This window comes from Phasianus colchicus, chromosome 8, assembly GCF_987193195.1.
Source record: "Phasianus colchicus chromosome 8, bPhaCol1.hap1.1, whole genome shotgun sequence".
In the NCBI taxonomy this organism is placed as follows: domain Eukaryota; kingdom Metazoa; phylum Chordata; class Aves; order Galliformes; family Phasianidae; genus Phasianus; species Phasianus colchicus.
In genome coordinates, this window is record NC_143443.1 from 10,954,713 (window position 1) to 10,973,381 (window position 18,669).

Sequence of the window (18,669 nt, forward strand, 5' to 3'; positions counted from 1 at the left end):
AACGACATACAGATATCTCTCACTGTTGTTTTATCCCGTGTCTACTACTCCTAACACCTGGAGGCAGCAGAGCGGCAAGCACGAACTGCGGCGGAAGGAAAGCGGCTCTCCCACGCTTCGTGGGCGGCTGAGGAGGAGCCCCCGAGTCACCCACAACTGCGCTCCGCTCCCAGCAACGCGCTCCCCACTTACCGCCTCCGCAGCGGCCCCGGGACCCGGCGGGACGGACCGCCCAGCGCCGCGAGCGAGAAGCGGCCCCAAGAGCCGCCCCCAACACGCCCAGCCGTGCCGCGTTTAAATACAGGCTCCTGAAAGCGAGGCATCCAGGGCAGCCCAGGGACACGAGGCTACCTAGCGGGAGGCTTCTCGCCAGCGAGGTGTTTGAAGGCTCCCGCGAGCAGCGGCAGTCCCTTCCAGCTCCTCCCTCGGGCACAGGTACGGCCGCGTCCCCTCCCCTCTCCCTGTACCTACCGCCAGCTGAAGCCCCGCACCTCGCTGTGCACTGGTAGCTCCGCACCTGGCGGGCACCCCCAGGCTCGCTGAGCCGCAGCGTGCAGCTCCCAGAGTACACAAGCACTGGTTAGGAAGCACACCTAGGTAGCCTCTGTGCGGAATTAAGGCACAAACAAATGAGTTTCAGCCCTACCATCTGGCTAATTGTTTCTGTAGGAGGCTGGGGTTTAGTACAGCCCACTACCTCTGCTCTAACAGCGAGGCTGGGCTATCCGCTCAAGAGGGAAGGAAGCTCACTTCTAGTCTCTGCAAAAGCCTCTGAAGTCAAATCCTTCTGCCTCACACTGCATTTTCCCCTCTCACTGGCAGTCCCACATAACCAGGCACACCACGAGTACCCACAGAGAGCAGCTGTGCCCGCAGGCCAGCCCCACCTCAAGCCTTGCAGAAAATAACGTTACCCGAGTGCTGCACACACCCAACTGCACCAAACGTTATCGGCCCTGTGGTTCACATCCCTGACAAGGTTCAAAGCCTTCATTTTCTTTCTTAATGCTCCTGAAACTGGTGAAAAAAATTAACAAAAAAAATTAAAAGCTTTTAATCCCAGCTTACATTCCTGACATCAACAACACAGTATTCTGCAGATTTGCGAAGACCCATACAGCATCTCAAAGCCAAAAGACAGGCCATGTACAGCAATTATGGCTGCTAGTGTTACTTTATCAGTCCATAAGTCTACGTAGCCCAGGAAAACATGGGTGGGTTTCTTGGAGGCTCCAGCATATAGCGTTACAGGACACTGTTATCCAGTTGATCTGATTTCAGGCCTTTAGAGGTCTAGGGAAGGTTCTTAGAGCTTGTTTCTTCAAATCTGACTAACACAAAACTGAACAGCACATTCAAAGACAAGACAGCAGCCTGATTCACCCCACTCCAGACTGAGCCAGCAACTGAGAAACACCCACTGGTAAGCAGTGGAGACCATCCCTTGTCAGGAGACAAATATTTTGTTCTTCCACCAACAAAAGAGCAATGACAGCTCTACAGTACATAGTGGTTGCACAAGGAGAAAGCCAGAGCCATCCATGTGGTGCTCACCATGTAAAGGAAAGCTTTCAATCTGTATTCATCCTAACTGCAGAAGATGATATGCCTTTAAATAATGAGCTTTGTTTTACAGCTATCTGTATCTGATGGTACTACGCTGCATTCATTCCTGGATAAACCAAGTTTATTGCAACGCAGAGCAGTGCAATGAACTGGAATCCTTCATAGGAGCATAAGACCCTTGAGGGGAATTCTACACGTTGGTGTTCTACATTAGTAACAATCTTAATAGTAGCAACTCCTACAAAGTGCTTAAGTGGAGCTCGGTTTTAATAGTTGTACTGGCTCAGAGCTACAACCCTTCGATTTCCCCCTGGAAAACAATGGGCAAGTTTCTGTGATACAGGCAAATAAAACAGTCCATACAGTTCTGTCACACAGCTGCAATCTGCAGTTCTGTACCTGTGACAGGTGCAGTAAATCCACTGCTATGACAAAAACAAACCTTCCTTCAGTAAACATAATGGAGATGGATACAGCTAACCATTCTCCAACACGAATGCTCATCAGAATACTAATCCTGTTATCAAAACTGTTTTAGAGATTTTTAATTATTGTAAAACATTCCCACTGGAACCCAAAATACTACTTTCCCCCTGTTGTTCACACAATCCTTTTGAAAGCCTACAGGTTTTCCCTGATTAATTGGAGATGTGAGAAGGAGGAAAGCATCTTTCTTCCATAACACCATAACAATTTTATCTAAGAAGGAAGTTGTTTTTTTCTTCTTCCGCACATGACACACAGCACTCAATACTGTAGGCAAAGTGCCACTTCTCTCCAAGTAGGAGAGAAAACACTTCAGCCACCTACTTCTTCTAACCAGAACAAACAAGTAAGCATTTAGCTTTGGCTTAAGTCCTTCACACAGCTGTTACAACCATTAGCAGACCTAAGGACATGGTAAGTACCAACACCTGTGTGACAGAAGTAACATAATGACTAGTCACTGTTCTAGTACTGCATAAAGTCTTTTACCTTGCGTAATGTTTGGTAACAGAGCACTGTTTCACTGCACTGAACGAGCTAACACCTGCACCACAATCAGGAGTGTTTAGCAGCTATTATCCTGTTCTGTAGGATCCAACTCCATTTCTTGCAGAGGTGGATAGAATCAAGGCTGAAAGTGCAAAAATGTTTCAGGTTAGTGCGGTCTCAAGGAACATGACTCTCATCCTGCTCTGTCAGTGGGCTTCCTTCCATGTGAAATTTAACCAGTCATTCAACCCCACGAGGCTTACCAATTCCACTAAAATTCTACGAGAGCACATCTGTCTTTCTGATACTGGAGAAATATGTACTAATTGTCATAGCAGTTTTAGTAAACGTTATCTACAATTCCAAGATGAAAGACATCTAAAGTTTTCTAGCACATCCTCAATTAAGCAAGTGGTCAAAAATGTTAATAAATAAATATTCAATAATTGGATTGAATTCTGTCTCCTCCTATCTTATCTACAGAATAAGGCTATTGCTTATTTCTCACATTAATAAGATAAAGAATTCAATATGGCAGAATGGCTTTTAGGGAAATAAAAACCAAATAGTGCTGGATTTACATGATATGCATTAGAATTAGACCTGCACAACTGAACAGAAAAATAATGCACATGTCAATTGGGTGCACTGAGTGAAGGAAGGGTCCCATGGACATCAGGGAAAGAAACAGCATTTACTCATGTAATGATACACAAGGGAAAACGAGACAGCTTGATGTTTGTCACTTCCTAATTTCCAAGTACTTGCCTTCACAAGTTTGGTGTTCTATAATCTCAGAAATTTTAATATTACCTGGTAAAATGAAGGCATAATGTACTTTTTTTTCCTCCTTTCTCCCACGCAAAATAAGTTTAAGCTGCTGCAGCATTTGTCAGATTCTCATATCTCACAACAGGGAGAACTTGCCAGCCAAGTAACACATGTTGGAAAAGATGAGATATAAAGGCTGCACGTAAAGAAATTATTAGAGGTTACATTGCATCTGAATGCTGTAAAAACATTATGGAAACATTATGGAAAGAATGCTCTTAACTGCACTGACTGCTTTGTATATTTACATCTAAAGACAAGTTCAACAATTTATTCTAATGAATCAATTTCTCTACTTTTAAAGTGAGATCTTGGCACTCTTTATTTACTGCACAGATGTTACCTTTTCACTGAATGCATCATTGATGCATGATGCAAGCATCCATACACATCAGTCAACAAAGGTTTTCATTCAAGACTTTTATTATAGCTTGAATTTTTTTTTGTCACTGCATTTAAAAATCTAAAAAAAATAAATATTTGTTTCACAGCTGCAAGTCACATCATATGCATTAACACCACAAAATCTGGAATTTAACCAGAGAAGGAAAGTCAACTCCAAAAGTGTCCAGCTAAGCACAATTGTCTCATGGTATTTATACTAAAAATAAAATTTTAAGAAAAGGGAAAAAGGGTGTTAAAGAGTTATTTCAAATGCATTTATCTGGAAAAAAGTGAAAATTGTATTAGAAACCATAAACTACACTTTCAGCATTTAAAAATAAATGTTTAACCTCTTGACAGCAACAACTGTCGGGAGCATCTTTTTCTTTTAAGCTGTATTCTTGACACATGGCTGCAGAGGTTCCCAGTGATAAATTAACCTCTTTTATAATTGCGTCCACTTACAGAATCAGTCCTTAAAAATAAAGCAATGTATTAAGTCAGCTCGTCCATCCATGTATTAAAAATGCCATTGTATGCAGGTTTTTGATGCGTTTTCGTTGTTGGCTTTTTTGTTGTTTTTTTTTTGTTTTTTAATCAGCATTAAAGTGACTGCTTCATGGAGCTTGTTGGATTGTACACTGTGAAGATGAATGTCTTTCAAACAATAATTTTCATTATTAAGGTTCTTAAAACAAACCAGAAAAATATATCTTCAGAAATCAGAGTAGTCACTCTTTTTGTTAAAAGCCATAAAATAAGCTCATATTTAATTACAAGCAATAGAAACCATACTGCTATTGGAACATAATTATTTTATCACAAAAATTTATTATTTACAAAATGAAAAGTTACCAAGTGAATTTATCAGGGAAAGACTTAAATATTCTTACTAAGTGATTTGAAAAACTTAAGCAAGTCTCTCATGCACTCACACGCCAAATTGTCTGCATAAGATGAAGTGTTAATTCATGTTAGTGAAACTTGACTCCCACTCACAATACTCTCATTTTATTGCAAGATGGCAAAATCAACATGGTTTTGTACAAGATTTATTAAGACAGTTCCTCATTTTTGTCCCCCCCTTTCTTTCTTTTTTTTTTTTTTGGCTCCAATGAATAACCATACCACTTCACATTTTGCAAATAATCAATTATATTATCATCTCCATCATTTAATCCACTGAATTTACCACCACAAAAAAGACACAAGAAGTTAGTTTAATGATCCCACTTTACACAGATCTCTCGTTTCTGAAGTTATACTAAACTGAAACCTTCATAGTGATCTATAGCCTGGATCAGCTTAGATTTTAGCGTTTCCTTATCTGTGTATTTTGGAAGATCAAGAAGATTAAAGCAAGTGTGAGCTACCGGAAGATAACCTTCTCCACCTCCTGTTGGCTGGATGACTAGTTTAAGACACTTCATTCCAAGGATTGGAATACGATCACTGCCTGTCAGAAACACTGCCAAGAAAAAACAAACAAACAAAGTCCTGAAAGCAGTTTAAGATACAACACTGTGTATTCCACATAGTCTGTTCTAGTCCTTATTCACATTTCTCAATTATTCCAGCTGTACTTAGCTTTTTATGCTGAAATTGTTGAGATAAACTTGAAAACAAGAAATGTCTTAGCCTGATCTCCTGCCTGCATGAGTGAAGCTTCCACCTAACAAGCTGTACACAAACGAAAACTTTTCATTTTCACATATGAAACCAGTGCCCTTGATAGTCAAAAATCAGAATTGGTAACTTAAAATTCATTAGCTGTACCTTTGGTGTACTTCTGAGCATCCTGAATTAGTTTGTTCAGTAAGTCAGCTCATTCACAAGAAGCTTCCCTTGTCTTAGCCTGTATATTTTCCCTCACATCAGTATCTTTAGGTACTGACAACCAGTTATAACTTCGCTATTCCACCTATTTACAATGAAAAAAACTAGAGAATGTGAACCTGATGTCAAATCACAGGGAAAAAATTGTGATCAGCAGACAGATGCCATCAGTAGCTCACACTGTTGGGCAATTCTTTTATTTTAAATGCTGCTTTGGCCTGTGTGATCTTATAAACCTCCAGTACCCAAAACTTTTCAAAACAGCTCCATGAAAGTCATAGACAAGCTTATAATCAATTGCTTCTACCCTGATTATTTTTCCCCTCCATATAGAGTTAATCACGCTGTTACTGTTCTTATTGCAAGAACATGAAATCAGTGATCCTGTTCAGATAGAAGGTTTTGCAAAGTACTGTTGAATACTTACACAAAAACTGTTTTTTCTTCTCCAAAGGCAACTGATGAAAAACCTCCCAGAATATTTTAATTGTAGGATGGTCTGCCCAGTATTCTCCTTTGTATTCCGTATTCTAAAACGAGCAGGAAATTAAGTTACTTCTCAGTATGATAATGCCACAATAAAGTATAAAGAATGTGGTTTGTGACAAGGGATACTGCACTGAAAGTTACACACTGCCATTTCCTTGGGTCAAATTTCTGCAGCTCTTCAGTCTGACTTCAACTATATGGACAAATGGATCTATCTCAAAGCAGTCTCAATTGCAGAGAAGTTGTAACAAAATCTCACAGTGAGTTTCAGTAACCAGGAGTATCTACTTATATCAGCTGTCTGCATTCTATTCACTTTTCCCCTTCTCAACTTAAATTTACAATTGCCTTTCGGTTCCGTGCAATTTTTCTTCCTCTTTGATCCCCCCAACTGATTTCCTTCAAAAATTAGATGAGAAAAATTTGAAGAGGAAAACGAATAGTATCTTAATGTCTTTATTCACTGACAACTTAAAACAAGAAGATTCTCAGTTATGCAGTCTATCCAGTAAAGGCTGGCACTGGCATACCACATGCTAATAGAGAAAACAGAGCTTAAAATGATACTTTGAGATTACTCTTGCATCTTAAAATTAAAAAAATATATATGAAACAAAGAGCCAACTATGTTGTTCGTTTGTTTTTACCTTCTCCAGTTCTTTCCAATCATAATTTGTGTTCCCAATTACCATTGACTGCAACTCGCTGGGCTGGAAGAGCTGAAGAACTTTACCTCCACATACTTTATGGAAGCCTTCATGGAATGCACTGAATAAGGAAGCTACTGATTTATTGAAGATGTAATCCACATATGCATCTACAAAATCTTGCCTGTACAAAGAAAAAATAATTATGTTGAGAGGAGAGGAAAACAAAAGCATGTGTCACCCTTCTATCCTTATAGAAGTAGCCACTTCAGTACAGAAAACTTCATGGGAAGTTGAGCAAAAAGGATCCTAGGCTATTATGTTCTGTGCTCCACATTACAGCCATAGTGAAGATGACCTGAAAACAGCACATAAATGTACTTTTTTTTTGTCCAAGACAGAGCCTGTAATGTACAAGATAAAACCAAGAATGTTTTATGCTACTGACTTCACACAGCACTGTATGCATCACAGTGAACTGGACTGAATGGCAACACACTCAAAGGCTTGGAGTTGTACACACTGTTCTGAAGCCAACTTAGTGCCAAAATTTGTGTATTTTGGCTTTGCTCTGTTTTTATTATAAAGCGTTACCATATGTGCACTGAAGATGAAAATCAATTTCAAGTAGACATTTGAGTCCTACACATTTAAAAAAAAAGAATCAAGAAAAAGTTAGAATACCGAGAAACAGATTGTCTTATCCATGCTTCAGTACAAGGAGTTCTCTCATCTTACTGCAAACACCATCTTCAGCACAAGCTAGTAGTTAAAATCTTCTGATACAATATTGATTATAATTTCATTTATTTATTAAAGGATCCTAGTTAATGCTGTTAGCTTTTGCATTGGCACAGTGACTCCAGTTATTTGGATAGCATCAGCGATAATTTAAACACTGAAGCACATTTTGATGATACACTATTAAGTTGTAGAACACATCTTCCCTATTTTAGGCACACTGTGGAATATTAACAGTGGACAGAAAACTGACAGTAGTAAACTGATTACCATAATTATACTCTGCACTAACATTTTTTCAAACTGATTTTAAAAAATCATAGAATATTTGGGCCCTGAGAAAAAAGACTTCTTCAGACAACTGGGGATGACAGCACAGCATACATTCCATGGACACTCTAAACCTCTTCTCATATTTCAACTCCAATCTCACTGTCACTCTGTGACAAAACAAACCACATCTGGAGAACTTAGAAAACATCATGTTTAAGATAAAGCACCATAAATCCTCAACTATCAGCCAAGGATTAAAGAGAAAAAAGCTGACCAGTGTAACAAGTGACTGCAAGCATCATTAGATGCTTACTGTGCTTGCTTGCTTTTCCCTTCAGTGAAGCTGCTCAGTCTTGCCACTACACTCAGAGCTCTGAACTAATGTATTTCTCTCCAGTAATGTGGATGAAAGCATTCTCACTGCACAGTTTGTGATACCTTCAATCTTCTCTCATTGGTTTTTCCTCTACAAGGATTAGCTACTCACAAAAAAAACTGCCCAAAACATACCCAAAGGTGCTTTTTCTCCCCATACAGCCTAGGTATGCCCTTTCCATTTGATTCTCCCTTCACTCAAGGAGAAGTGAAAGCTCACAGAAGACACAAAGATTAAAGCACTGATGAAAATACATGAAGGGAATGACCAACAAGGAATAGGAAAGTGATAATATTCCACAAGAATATTAGCACCAGACAGTACCAGAAATATTCTATCTACCCTCCAAGAGCAGAAGGGGAACACAGGGTGAGAGAAGCTGCTTTTATAGAACAGAATTAACAGAATCCAGGGAAGGAGAAAACCACACCCCACATACTCATTAGACAATGACACTAAATAACAGACTAATGTATCTGTTCTACAAAGTGAATACTTCTCTGAAATGGTATTTCACATAACAAGAGTTGTCACGTAACAGCATCTAAGTTGATGTTTTCACTGTGACTCAGTAACTTTCTGCAGAACCATTTCTGACCTTCTGAAGTGAAGATTGTGTATTCAAATGGGCACTAAAGAGTTTCAAAATACTTTTGAGGCCAAAGTGAAAAAGATATTGCTTACTGAGTCACCTTAGATGTCAAGTCCCTAACTACAACAGTTATTTACATAATAGACCTGAGAACAGCTTGGAAAAACAACAGTGGCTTTACCTCCCATCACTAGTGTAGCAACTTGACAAAGGATCTCTATAGCAGCCTAGTTATGTTCCCAAAATGGACAGTAACACTGAACTACACCATGATCCGTAACACTCACCTATTTTGTTTGACTACAGGAATGTCAGCACCATTAGGAACAAGTTCTTTAATTTCTGTTGTACCAAAATTTTCCACAGTGATCTATTTAAAACAAAAATAGTATTAATTTTATTTACTGTGTAGAGGACTTCTTCCCACCTCTTAGCTAACAGTATAGTGAATGGCAGACAGATCTTAGCATGTTAAGCACAGAATGCTACAATTCATGACCATCAGCAGCCAATGCTTCTGTTCAAACAATCCATCAGATGAAGCTGTAATACACAGTACAAGCTTTACTAGTAAAACAAATCAAAGATTCCAACATAATGAGAAACTTACAGTAAAATTAAGACAAAATGCCTCTTCTATGTCATCCTCTGGATAGTCTAGTAATTGCTGCATTCCTCTGAAAAACAAATTACAAAGTACTTGTACCAGTGAGAGGAGAATAAAAAAGTTCTACTATTATAATCCAGTTAATAGCTTGCTGACTTGCAGTGCAGTGCTGGGAAATTTCAAGCAAATCACATTGCTTTCAAAAGTATAGAATGCAAAGCTTTAAATAAACAATCGTTGGTTTTCCTATTACTAGTACTGTTATTTCTTTTTGATTCTCTCCAGGAGTTAAGAGAAGACTTGTACCCCAATGTCTAGCTTCAGTCCAGGGAAGGAATTCCAAGACAGAGGTCTTAGCTAAGTCCTTGTTATTAATTGATGGTATTTCCCATTATTACATTCAATTCCTCCTTGACCTATGAAAACCTTTTGCATTCACAACAGTGAAGCAATCTAACACCAACTCCACCACACCACCTGAAAACCCTACCTGTTCAAGTGCAGATATTTAGCATGCACTTGCCTCTAAAATAAGCAAAAACACCTCCTCCTCAGACCAGGCAAAATATACAGAACTCCAATTATGCTCACACTTTTTTATAAAATTAATAGCAGAATCTCAAAGCTTTCAATTTCCACAGATTCTTGCAGAACGATAAAGCACAGGAGAGATGAATATCAAAACCAAACACTTAGAGAAGCAGCTGCTTAACAATAGCACACATGTGAAATGGCATGATAGCTGCAAGTTACTCTGAGATGTTCATCCTGTGTGAATAGCATGCATTTTCTTTAAACCTTCAAAGGAAAGTGTTGAATTTTTAATTCAAAACTAATTCCTAATCTCACTCATTTTTTTCTTGCTTACCTGCCAACATCTGGCATCAACTCCTTTAAATCGTCCAGGGATGGCTTCTTATTCAACAGCTTTTTATACAAAGCCAAAGGGAAGTGAAGGTCTACAATAGTAAAATTATATATTGCTAGCCCACAGACAACACCAATCAAATGAAACAAGTCACTGTCTTCAAAGGTCTAAGAACAGAAAACAGACAGAATATTTTAAAATAAGTTATTTTAATCATTTATAGTCCAGAAAAGAGGTATGGATATTAAAAAAAACAACTGAGATACAACATGTTTTGTATTCCAAGTGATGCATGCTGCTGAAACTACCATATAAAGATTCCATTTTTGTCGGTGACTCGCTATGACAGTACTCAGTCCTTAAATATGTTTTAATTTAAATTAATTGGGAAGGAGGGGTGAGGAGCTCACTGTTGACTTCCTTGGACTAAACAGTTAAGGCTTGGAACACAACTGTGGAAACATTAATATCCAGATATCAGTGACATAAGCGAGTGCTAACTAGAGTTAGTTAGCATGTTCCTCTGATAGAGGACTAAAAAGTCAATGATCAAAACTTCCTAGCAAGTACAACCAGATGACTACCAAAAAGCAGGCCCATAAAAGTGGATGAATGCAGAAAATAAAGGTTTGACATGCCACATCAATTTTCTCCACCATTCTGATTCTGCCTTTGGAGTCTGTTGGCACATCTTCCTACCAAAGTCACCTCAACTGCAGACAAATGGTAAGGAGTAAGGCAAGGAATCAGGTTGGAAAAAAAAAGAAAGAAAAGAAAGGAAAGCTCTGATCTAGCAATGGCAAAAATTAGTTTTTCAAGATCACTTTCTTCAGCTTCTCCTCTCAAAATGAAACTACTGCAAATTCCTATGTCCATACATAATTAATAAAATATTTAAAAGGAAAGAAAATTCATGACTGTTGATAGCACCCTACCTTATCAGAGAACCAGATCAGCCTGGACTCTTCATAATACCTGAACATTCCGTATTTGGGATCTAGCAACTCCCTCATTATGAGCAAAAAAAATTCTTTGCGAACACCCCCAACATCAACAGCTTCTTCCCCTACAAAAATAACCTGAAACACACATTTCAATTAGTGCAGAATTTAAAATGGAACATGAAACAAGGTTTGTCCAAAATATATTCTTAATTACTAGCACACCAGTGAAAGACACTCAGATCAGTATGTACTGGCAGTACCTTCAATGGCTTCTTGTAGTCCACACTCTTTGTTTTTCTTAGGACTTCCACAGCATCTCCTACAATATTGTCTCTTCTCACCATTAATATCAGGCATGGGTTAACAGATTCAAATACTGGCAGAAAAAGAGAAGACAAATTCTGCCTGTGAGCCTGATCAACAGCCATCTGGGAGGGAGAAAAAAAAAAAGTAAAATGTAATTGTCAGTGGGTAACTTAAGATTCCTATCAACACTAAACATCCATCACTCTCATCTTAAAGAGGTCAGAAGACATCAGTGTGACGACCTATTGTGAGAGGTAATGAATTCACCCAAGTTTTCTTCCTATTCCTTTAACCTCAGACAATATTTTTCCTTGACTTATTAGTCTCATCAACACGAATACACTTATGGATGACACAGAATACAGCTTCTGACTTTCCAGGTAAAATATTTTGGATAAGAAAAGGAAGCAAAAAGGAAAAAAATATATAGCACCTCCCTCCTTCTAGTAAAACAAAAAAACACATTTCATTTAACAGGCAAACGAAGCCTAAGGTGTTTAATATAAATCTGGCATGAAAGAGCTTTTAAAAAGTGATTTTAATTTTTGTTTGGTTTTGTTTGTACCTTATTACTATGGGCTAACATGTGAAAGAATACATCCAGTTACCAAAAGGGGAAAAAGTTCAATGGATGTTTATATAATTATTAATTTTATTTCAGCGAGATTCCTACCAGCTTCAGTCATAGACATACTTAAAGAAAAAAAACAGACCCCAGAGGATTGAGTTGGCAGAGTGGGGAACAAATAAGAACAAAAAGAAAAATAGGACACCAACCCTCCAAAGCCACCAACTAAACCCAAAATAAGTTAGATCTTTAAAAACTGATTCATACCTGCATCTGCATGACTGCATCTGTTTGCAGAAGAGTTGTCTTTGCCTGGGCATCAAAAACAAATGGGTACGTGCAAATGGTAACAGGCATATCTGTTAGCTAGAATGAGAAAAACCATGTCATCATTCTGTTTATTGAAGAAAACTCAAAACAGCAGTTAAAAAACAATTACATTTATATTCATTTAATACATCTCTTTTACTGAAAAGAGAAATAAACCTTTATTCATTGTCAGAGGACCTGAAGCATCTCAGAAGAAGTTAAGCAGATGTTCATTAGTTCAGTATTTCAGCCAAGAAAAAACCCACCCCCACTTAACATGTTTTAATTTCACTCCTTTCAAGTTCACTCCTTTTGTTACAGCTAGTAGATATCACCAAACAAGTTTTTGTTTTCAAACTCTGCTCTGAATTTGCAACAGAAAGAACTACATACTTCTGCCCCATAAAAACCTTTTCAGTTTATAGTCCTAACAAGTTAAAGCTTTACTTCTAATGGAACACATCATACAATCCTTGGCACTCCTGTTTCTGATTTCCTTACATTCCGGAAAAGAAACCAGGTTGCAACCCATCTTACCTCAGTTAATCCATGGTTGACATCCTATGACAGCATTTGCACAAAGGCAGCAATAATTAAGATGAAAAAGCAGCATTAGTGTCTGCATTAATTATTCATCTCTGATGTAGAATTATTTAGCTATAGCTTCCCCCCATAAAAGAATGTTTACTGAAAAACTGATAAGCATTGTAAACATTTTAATTAATCTACCAAATACAACTATGCCTTTCAACACCCTGTATGTGTTCTTAAAAGGGAGCATTAGAACACCTTTTAAATGATTATTCCCACACATTAATAAATGACATTTGCTTTCACATGTATTTTCATTCTGAAGAGATTATAGCATGTCGCATTAAATTCAAAACATTTTAAATGAGTAAAAATTTAAAGATAACAAAAAAATCGGTCATTGAATTTCAAGGATTATTTAGACCTACAATACTGCATATGAGAAAAATCAACTGACTTTTGCAATATGAGACAGGCCAATACACATTGCTAGCACTGTGTGGAGACATTCAGAACAAGTTAGGTAACTCTGCTAAGGAACTAAGTCTTGCACCTGGTGGATAAATAAATAAATGTGAAATGTGATTATACACAAGTCTCTGAAGTGCAACATGTAGGCACCTACAGCTCAGCCAAAGTGATGGCCAAAATATCATCTCTGTAAAACATGCTCCCTCCGTATCCCTAATTCCTAAAGGAAACACTTTCAGCAGTCCATTTCTCACAGGAAGATTTATGCAATGCTGTACTCCTGTTGCTGTATTTATTCCTAGAACACTTTTTTCCTCAACTCCATTAAGGATGTTATTTAGTAACTTCAACATTCTCAATTTCTCTCTTGTTGAAAGCATAGCATTTTTTTTTCCCTCTTAAGTTCTTGAAGAACTCTTCTTATACATTTTTGTCTATTACTTTTCTTCCCACACTTCACTCAAGGAACTGAGCAAATAGCTTTGTCTCAAGATAAAAAAAAATGACAGTGGCAAAAGAAATTCTGATTCATTACTAATGGTTCAATAGGCAAGAACCACTAGTTCTAAGGGGATTCTTATTGTTTTACAATCGAAAGCACAAGAAACTAGTGGACATGAAGGCAAGAAAAAGCCATCCAAAACACTGATGCAGGAGATAAGATTAGTCCCATGGAATTTCTTTCAGCCCTATAATAAACCATGGTAACTGGACTTAAAGACATATACATACATGACAAAATAATAAACAAATAAAGGGAAGTCAGTATCTAGTATTTTCTCACTACTGTAAAGATACTGCTCAAGTCTTCTGATTTGACTAACAAATGCAGCTTTAAACTTTAAAATAAATCCATTTTCCAGCTCTCATTTTCCTGTATCTCGGAATTGTTTTCCCTGATCATGACAGGTACAATTCCAGTTTCTTTACATCTACGAAAAGCATAGCTGTGAAGGTCACCATCTTTCTAATTCTCTGTATCCTTCACCAGCATACTCTTCCCTTATTCCAAACATACAACCTGCTTCTACTTCCAAGACCTTGTATTTACCAAGTATTTACCTACAGCTTCTGTTTCTCATTTAATACACTATCTCTGTCAGAAACCAACACCAGCCTACATCAAGCATGAGTTATTTTTCTGAAAAGCCTGGCTGACACAAAGCTCTATGATGGCTACAATATCAACTCATTATTTCCTTACACTCCACAATTTTCCTGCTGTTGCTATTTTACTTTGCAGTTTTATATTCTTTAGCAGACAAGCTATCACTTGCTTTGTATTCATCAAATCCAGAGCAAAAGTAGGCCTCCCCATTCCATGACCTTCTACATACCACTGAAGCAGAATTACATTCATGTAGATGAAACAAGTTTATTAACCTACTCTATTCTTTCAAAACTGAAGTCAGAGTACTGTTTGACAAAATCTTATGCAAGTGATTGTTTCTGTCCATTTACTCCCACTCTTCTATTTACAGATCCAAGAAATAATTATTTCACTTCTTATCACTACACAGTGATAAATAGAAAATGAGGTTCATTATCTGCTCCCTGTAACTCCCTATTCTGTTTCCTGCCTTAGTATGACGGGACACTTGCAGCTTTCTTCAAGTCTTGATTATTCTGACTGAACATAGCTCACACAGTAACTCAGGTTATTTGAGATGCTGACCTACCAAGAGTTTTCACTTCCCTAACTTTTTTGATATGGCAAATCTTAATAGATAGCTCTCTGAGTCACCTTTTAACTAATCCATTAAAACGTTCAATGGTGTCAGTCCTAAGAAAGATGTGTTCTTTGCAGGGTATCAATTTAACAGGTCTTCCTTAACTGGTACCTGACATAAGTTGAGTCATTCATTATCACCGTCTGTCATCATACTTGTATGAAAACAAAGCATCCACATTTAGAGAATCTACAGGCTTCCATAAAAAGACAAAACCAGGTGGAAAAGAAAGATTAAATTAAAGCAAAAGAAGCCTTACCATGCCAAATACCTGCTGCTGGACCCAGTTGACATAGTCATTTCTGATATCTATCAAATCTTGTATTTCATGAATATAAAATCTGTCATACTGGATAACTTGTCCTCTTTCATTTACCTAAAGGAATTAAAGTTTATCACTTTGCATCATCTTTTTAAAAAGGATTCTCTTTTCTATATTTTTCAAGCTTTTGTTATGCCAGCCACAGAAAAGTTCTAGAAAAACAACAATGCCTACAAACAAACAAAAACAGTGGCAAAGACAAGGAAACACAGATTATTCACAATTCCATCCAAGGAGCAAAGAAAAATATCTAAGTGTACAATACTGCACAACACAGTGCTGCAATTCCGACACATCACGAGATCATACAGAAATAGCATTTGCTTATGTACAAGTTTAAGAGGTACAATTCAAGAACTTCAGTCTTACTTATGAATATTATTTCAGTTGCCTGGGATGTGAGCAACAATTTCTATTAAAAAATACTAAGCTTAGAAAAGTAAGAGACAGAAAGACCCTTATACAAAGCATAATTCTAACCCCAAGCCTTCCCAGAAAACGCACTAAATTTGCCTTTCAAAATGACAGATAAGCACCATTAATTATCAAAACAGAAAGACAGGATTTCATCTTTATAAATGGATAATCTGAGTTTTTTTTCTTAAACGACCATCAAAGAAACCCAATCCCCCCAAATAACCCCCCCAAAAAAGGAAATAACAATAAAAAAACAGATAGTAAATTCGTGAAATATCCTAGATACATGTTCTTCTTATTTTCTTCCTCTTACTTTAGCACAGACCTGGTAATTATTAAGAATTTGTAGATATACATAACTTGCTGCCCAACTGTTCATAAATCTATTTCTACATTGTTACTACATATTAGTCAAAGTTGGGCTTCAAAAAACCAAGAATTTGGAAGAGGAGATAAGGAGGGGGAACTTCAGCAGCAGTTACACACAACAGCTTCTCAGGCTTGTGATATTTAGTCAGGTTACTCTGAATCATTCGGGCTATTTTTGTTCAAAGCTCAAAAATTCATTAATTTTCACATATTAAATTAAGATACTAACACCCTGAGTAAACACATCAGAGAAGAAATGTGTCCTGGTAAAACTGTTCAAACCTACCTCAAAATACAATGTGCTCTTACCTTCCAATTTTGACCTTACTATCATTTCTAAAGTAAGAGACAGTTCTTTTCAACATGCCCTCACAGATGCAATTGCTTGGGTCAGTCACATGAAAATAGACAATTCCATCACCATGTCAGATTGGAATCCAGAATTCTAATGTTTTAATAGGTCCAAAACAAACAACTACAGATTCTTCTGTAGAATGTCAAGTTTAAGTATTTAAAACTGTTTAGTTATTTAACTTTCAACAACTACACAGCACACAATGTTGACGAATAACAAACAGATAAAGTAGTCAGTTTAAATTGATGTAAACATACCCTGTGCAGTATTTCTAGAACTCTGAAAGCTGTGTGTAGAAAGTTTGTAAATATTCTTCTTTCGGATGGAGGAATGCCAATCTTATACAACTTCAAGAGGTGGACCACAACATCCTTGTAGAGTTCCACTATTTTGAGGAACAATGGAGGTTCAAGTACAGACCACCAATTTTCTGTCAACAGATGACAAACATACTGATATAGTACTTTCCACTACAACATTATGTTGTTTTTTTTAAATCAAAAGAACCTTTCTTATTTGAAAATGTACTTAATCGGTTACCAAAAACCGTAAGAAGAGATGAGCAGAGATAGAACAACATAGTACTGATGTTCTATTACAAATTCAGCTCTGTACAGAGCAAGATTTAGAGAAACAACAGTCTTCCAACTTTAAAATGGTGCTGGTGTACGACTCCATGGTGTTATCTTCTCTGCCCACCCTGTTCTGGGATTTAAAACAACACAAGGGCTAATAGCAGCTGAGCACACCACAAGCACTACTAAAATGGGGGAAAAAATGGGGAAGCTCTGAAGAACAAAAAGAGACACTCAACAAACTTTGGAGTGCAGAAGTTAGGATAGCTTTTTTCTTTAATCTTATGGAATATTAACCCTTAACTTCCTGACTGAAAAAATTCAACAGAACTGCAAATAACCAGCACATTGTTGAGACCATGTCTTCACTGAAAATTTCTACATGTTTTTATTCCTATATCCTTTTAAGAGTAAAAAAAAAAAAAAAAAAAAAATCAATTTCTTACCAAGAACTTTTAAAGGAGCTTTTTCTAATTTCAGAATTGCTGTTCCAAATGGAATAGCTAATGTTGTGAAATTGTTTGCATCACTCATCAGTGGGCACTCTGGTAGAGTGAGATACAGCCTTAAAGCTTCAACATCTGGTAAGGAGCTGCTCAATTTTGGAATAAGGTTCTTTTCCAAACTAGCTGCTACCTACAGAGCATAATAAAATTCAGTTTACTTTAATACATTTGTACATTTCAACAAAATCTCATCTAGATAAAAAGTAAACTAGAAAATAATAATCAAGAGTTTAAGTTGAGCTACATCATAATATTTAATTTACTGCCTTGGTTCTGGATTTTAAAATACAGATGTACAGTTTGTTGGTGTTACCTTCTGGCACAACACAGTACAGTTTTAATGTATCCACAGTTTAAATATTATTGAGTGAAGAACACAACTAAATGTGTCCAAGCAAGCATAACAATAGTATTTCTAGATAGGTATAAAGATGTTTCCAAACATAAAGAAAACATGCAGCACAAACCTGTTGTGATATATGAGCATGGTCAGGCTGTATAAGTTTGTGAAATAGTAGTCTAGCAGCATTCATATCAACCCCTGAGAATCTAACGCTGGTTTTGTAATGATCGTCATTGCTATAGCAAGGAGAGAAAAATACAGAAAGAGACTGAATCCTGTATTCTCAGCACTCTACAAGTTTTTCACTTTGACTTTTTTAGTCTTGTTTACTGTGGAACTCAAGTTTTATTGATCACAGTATCAGGCAACCTTCAAAGCAATTAAAAAAAAAAAAACATTCTAACTGCCAGGCAATCAAGGAAACAAACACCTAGATCTAGAGCAGGCTATACAATATGTTCCTCTAGAATCATATGCAACTTGCAGCTGTTAAGTAATGAGTTTTGCTGGTTAAAAAGACAGCAGCCAGGTGGCATGCACTTCCAAGAACTGCTAGGAGACATTCTGCATTTGGGCCAGCTGATAAACTACCCATAATAAAGGAGCTAGAAAGTTAAAGCAAAAGCATCTGAGTAATATTAAGATAAAGAAATTGAGTGAAGGTGTTATTGTTGAAACAACAGACATTAGGAAGTTGGTCACAAACTCTTCTGTTCACAGGAATACTTGTTTAAAAGC

General features: G+C 37.2%; 2 protein-coding genes across 5 annotated transcripts in view; both read right to left on the minus strand.

Moving 5' to 3' along the window:
* The window catches only part of DNAJC12 (DnaJ heat shock protein family (Hsp40) member C12), a 34,978-nt gene extending 34,763 nt beyond the window's left edge, over nucleotides 1-215 (minus strand). The window contains exon 1 of the mRNA XM_090144886.1: nucleotides 193-215. The gene's annotated coding sequence lies outside the window, so the exon portion shown is untranslated. The remainder of the gene's footprint in view (nucleotides 1-192) is intronic.
* Nucleotides 216-3,773: 3,558 nt separating this feature from the next.
* Nucleotides 3,774-18,669, minus strand: part of HERC4 (HECT and RLD domain containing E3 ubiquitin protein ligase 4) — a 31,704-nt gene continuing 16,808 nt past the window's right edge. For 3 of the 4 annotated variants that reach the window (XM_031602850.2, XM_031602847.2, XM_031602848.2), the window contains exons 13-26: nucleotides 18,056-18,167; nucleotides 17,529-17,718; nucleotides 16,765-16,937; nucleotides 15,304-15,420; nucleotides 12,850-12,873; nucleotides 12,271-12,369; nucleotides 11,390-11,557; nucleotides 11,121-11,264; nucleotides 10,186-10,352; nucleotides 9,321-9,387; nucleotides 8,998-9,080; nucleotides 6,729-6,912; nucleotides 6,020-6,122; nucleotides 3,774-5,224 (exon numbers count right to left, since the gene is read on the minus strand). In XM_031602850.2, the coding sequence (XP_031458710.1) occupies nucleotides 5,016-5,224; nucleotides 6,020-6,122; nucleotides 6,729-6,912; nucleotides 8,998-9,080; nucleotides 9,321-9,387; nucleotides 10,186-10,352; nucleotides 11,121-11,264; nucleotides 11,390-11,557; nucleotides 12,271-12,369; nucleotides 12,850-12,873; nucleotides 15,304-15,420; nucleotides 16,765-16,937; nucleotides 17,529-17,718; nucleotides 18,056-18,167 (1,840 nt within the window). In that variant the 3' untranslated portion in view covers nucleotides 3,774-5,015. The remainder of the gene's footprint in view (nucleotides 5,225-6,019; nucleotides 6,123-6,728; nucleotides 6,913-8,997; nucleotides 9,081-9,320; nucleotides 9,388-10,185; nucleotides 10,353-11,120; nucleotides 11,265-11,389; nucleotides 11,558-12,270; nucleotides 12,370-12,849; nucleotides 12,874-15,303; nucleotides 15,421-16,764; nucleotides 16,938-17,528; nucleotides 17,719-18,055; nucleotides 18,168-18,669) is intronic. The other variant, XM_031602851.2, reaches the window with a different exon arrangement.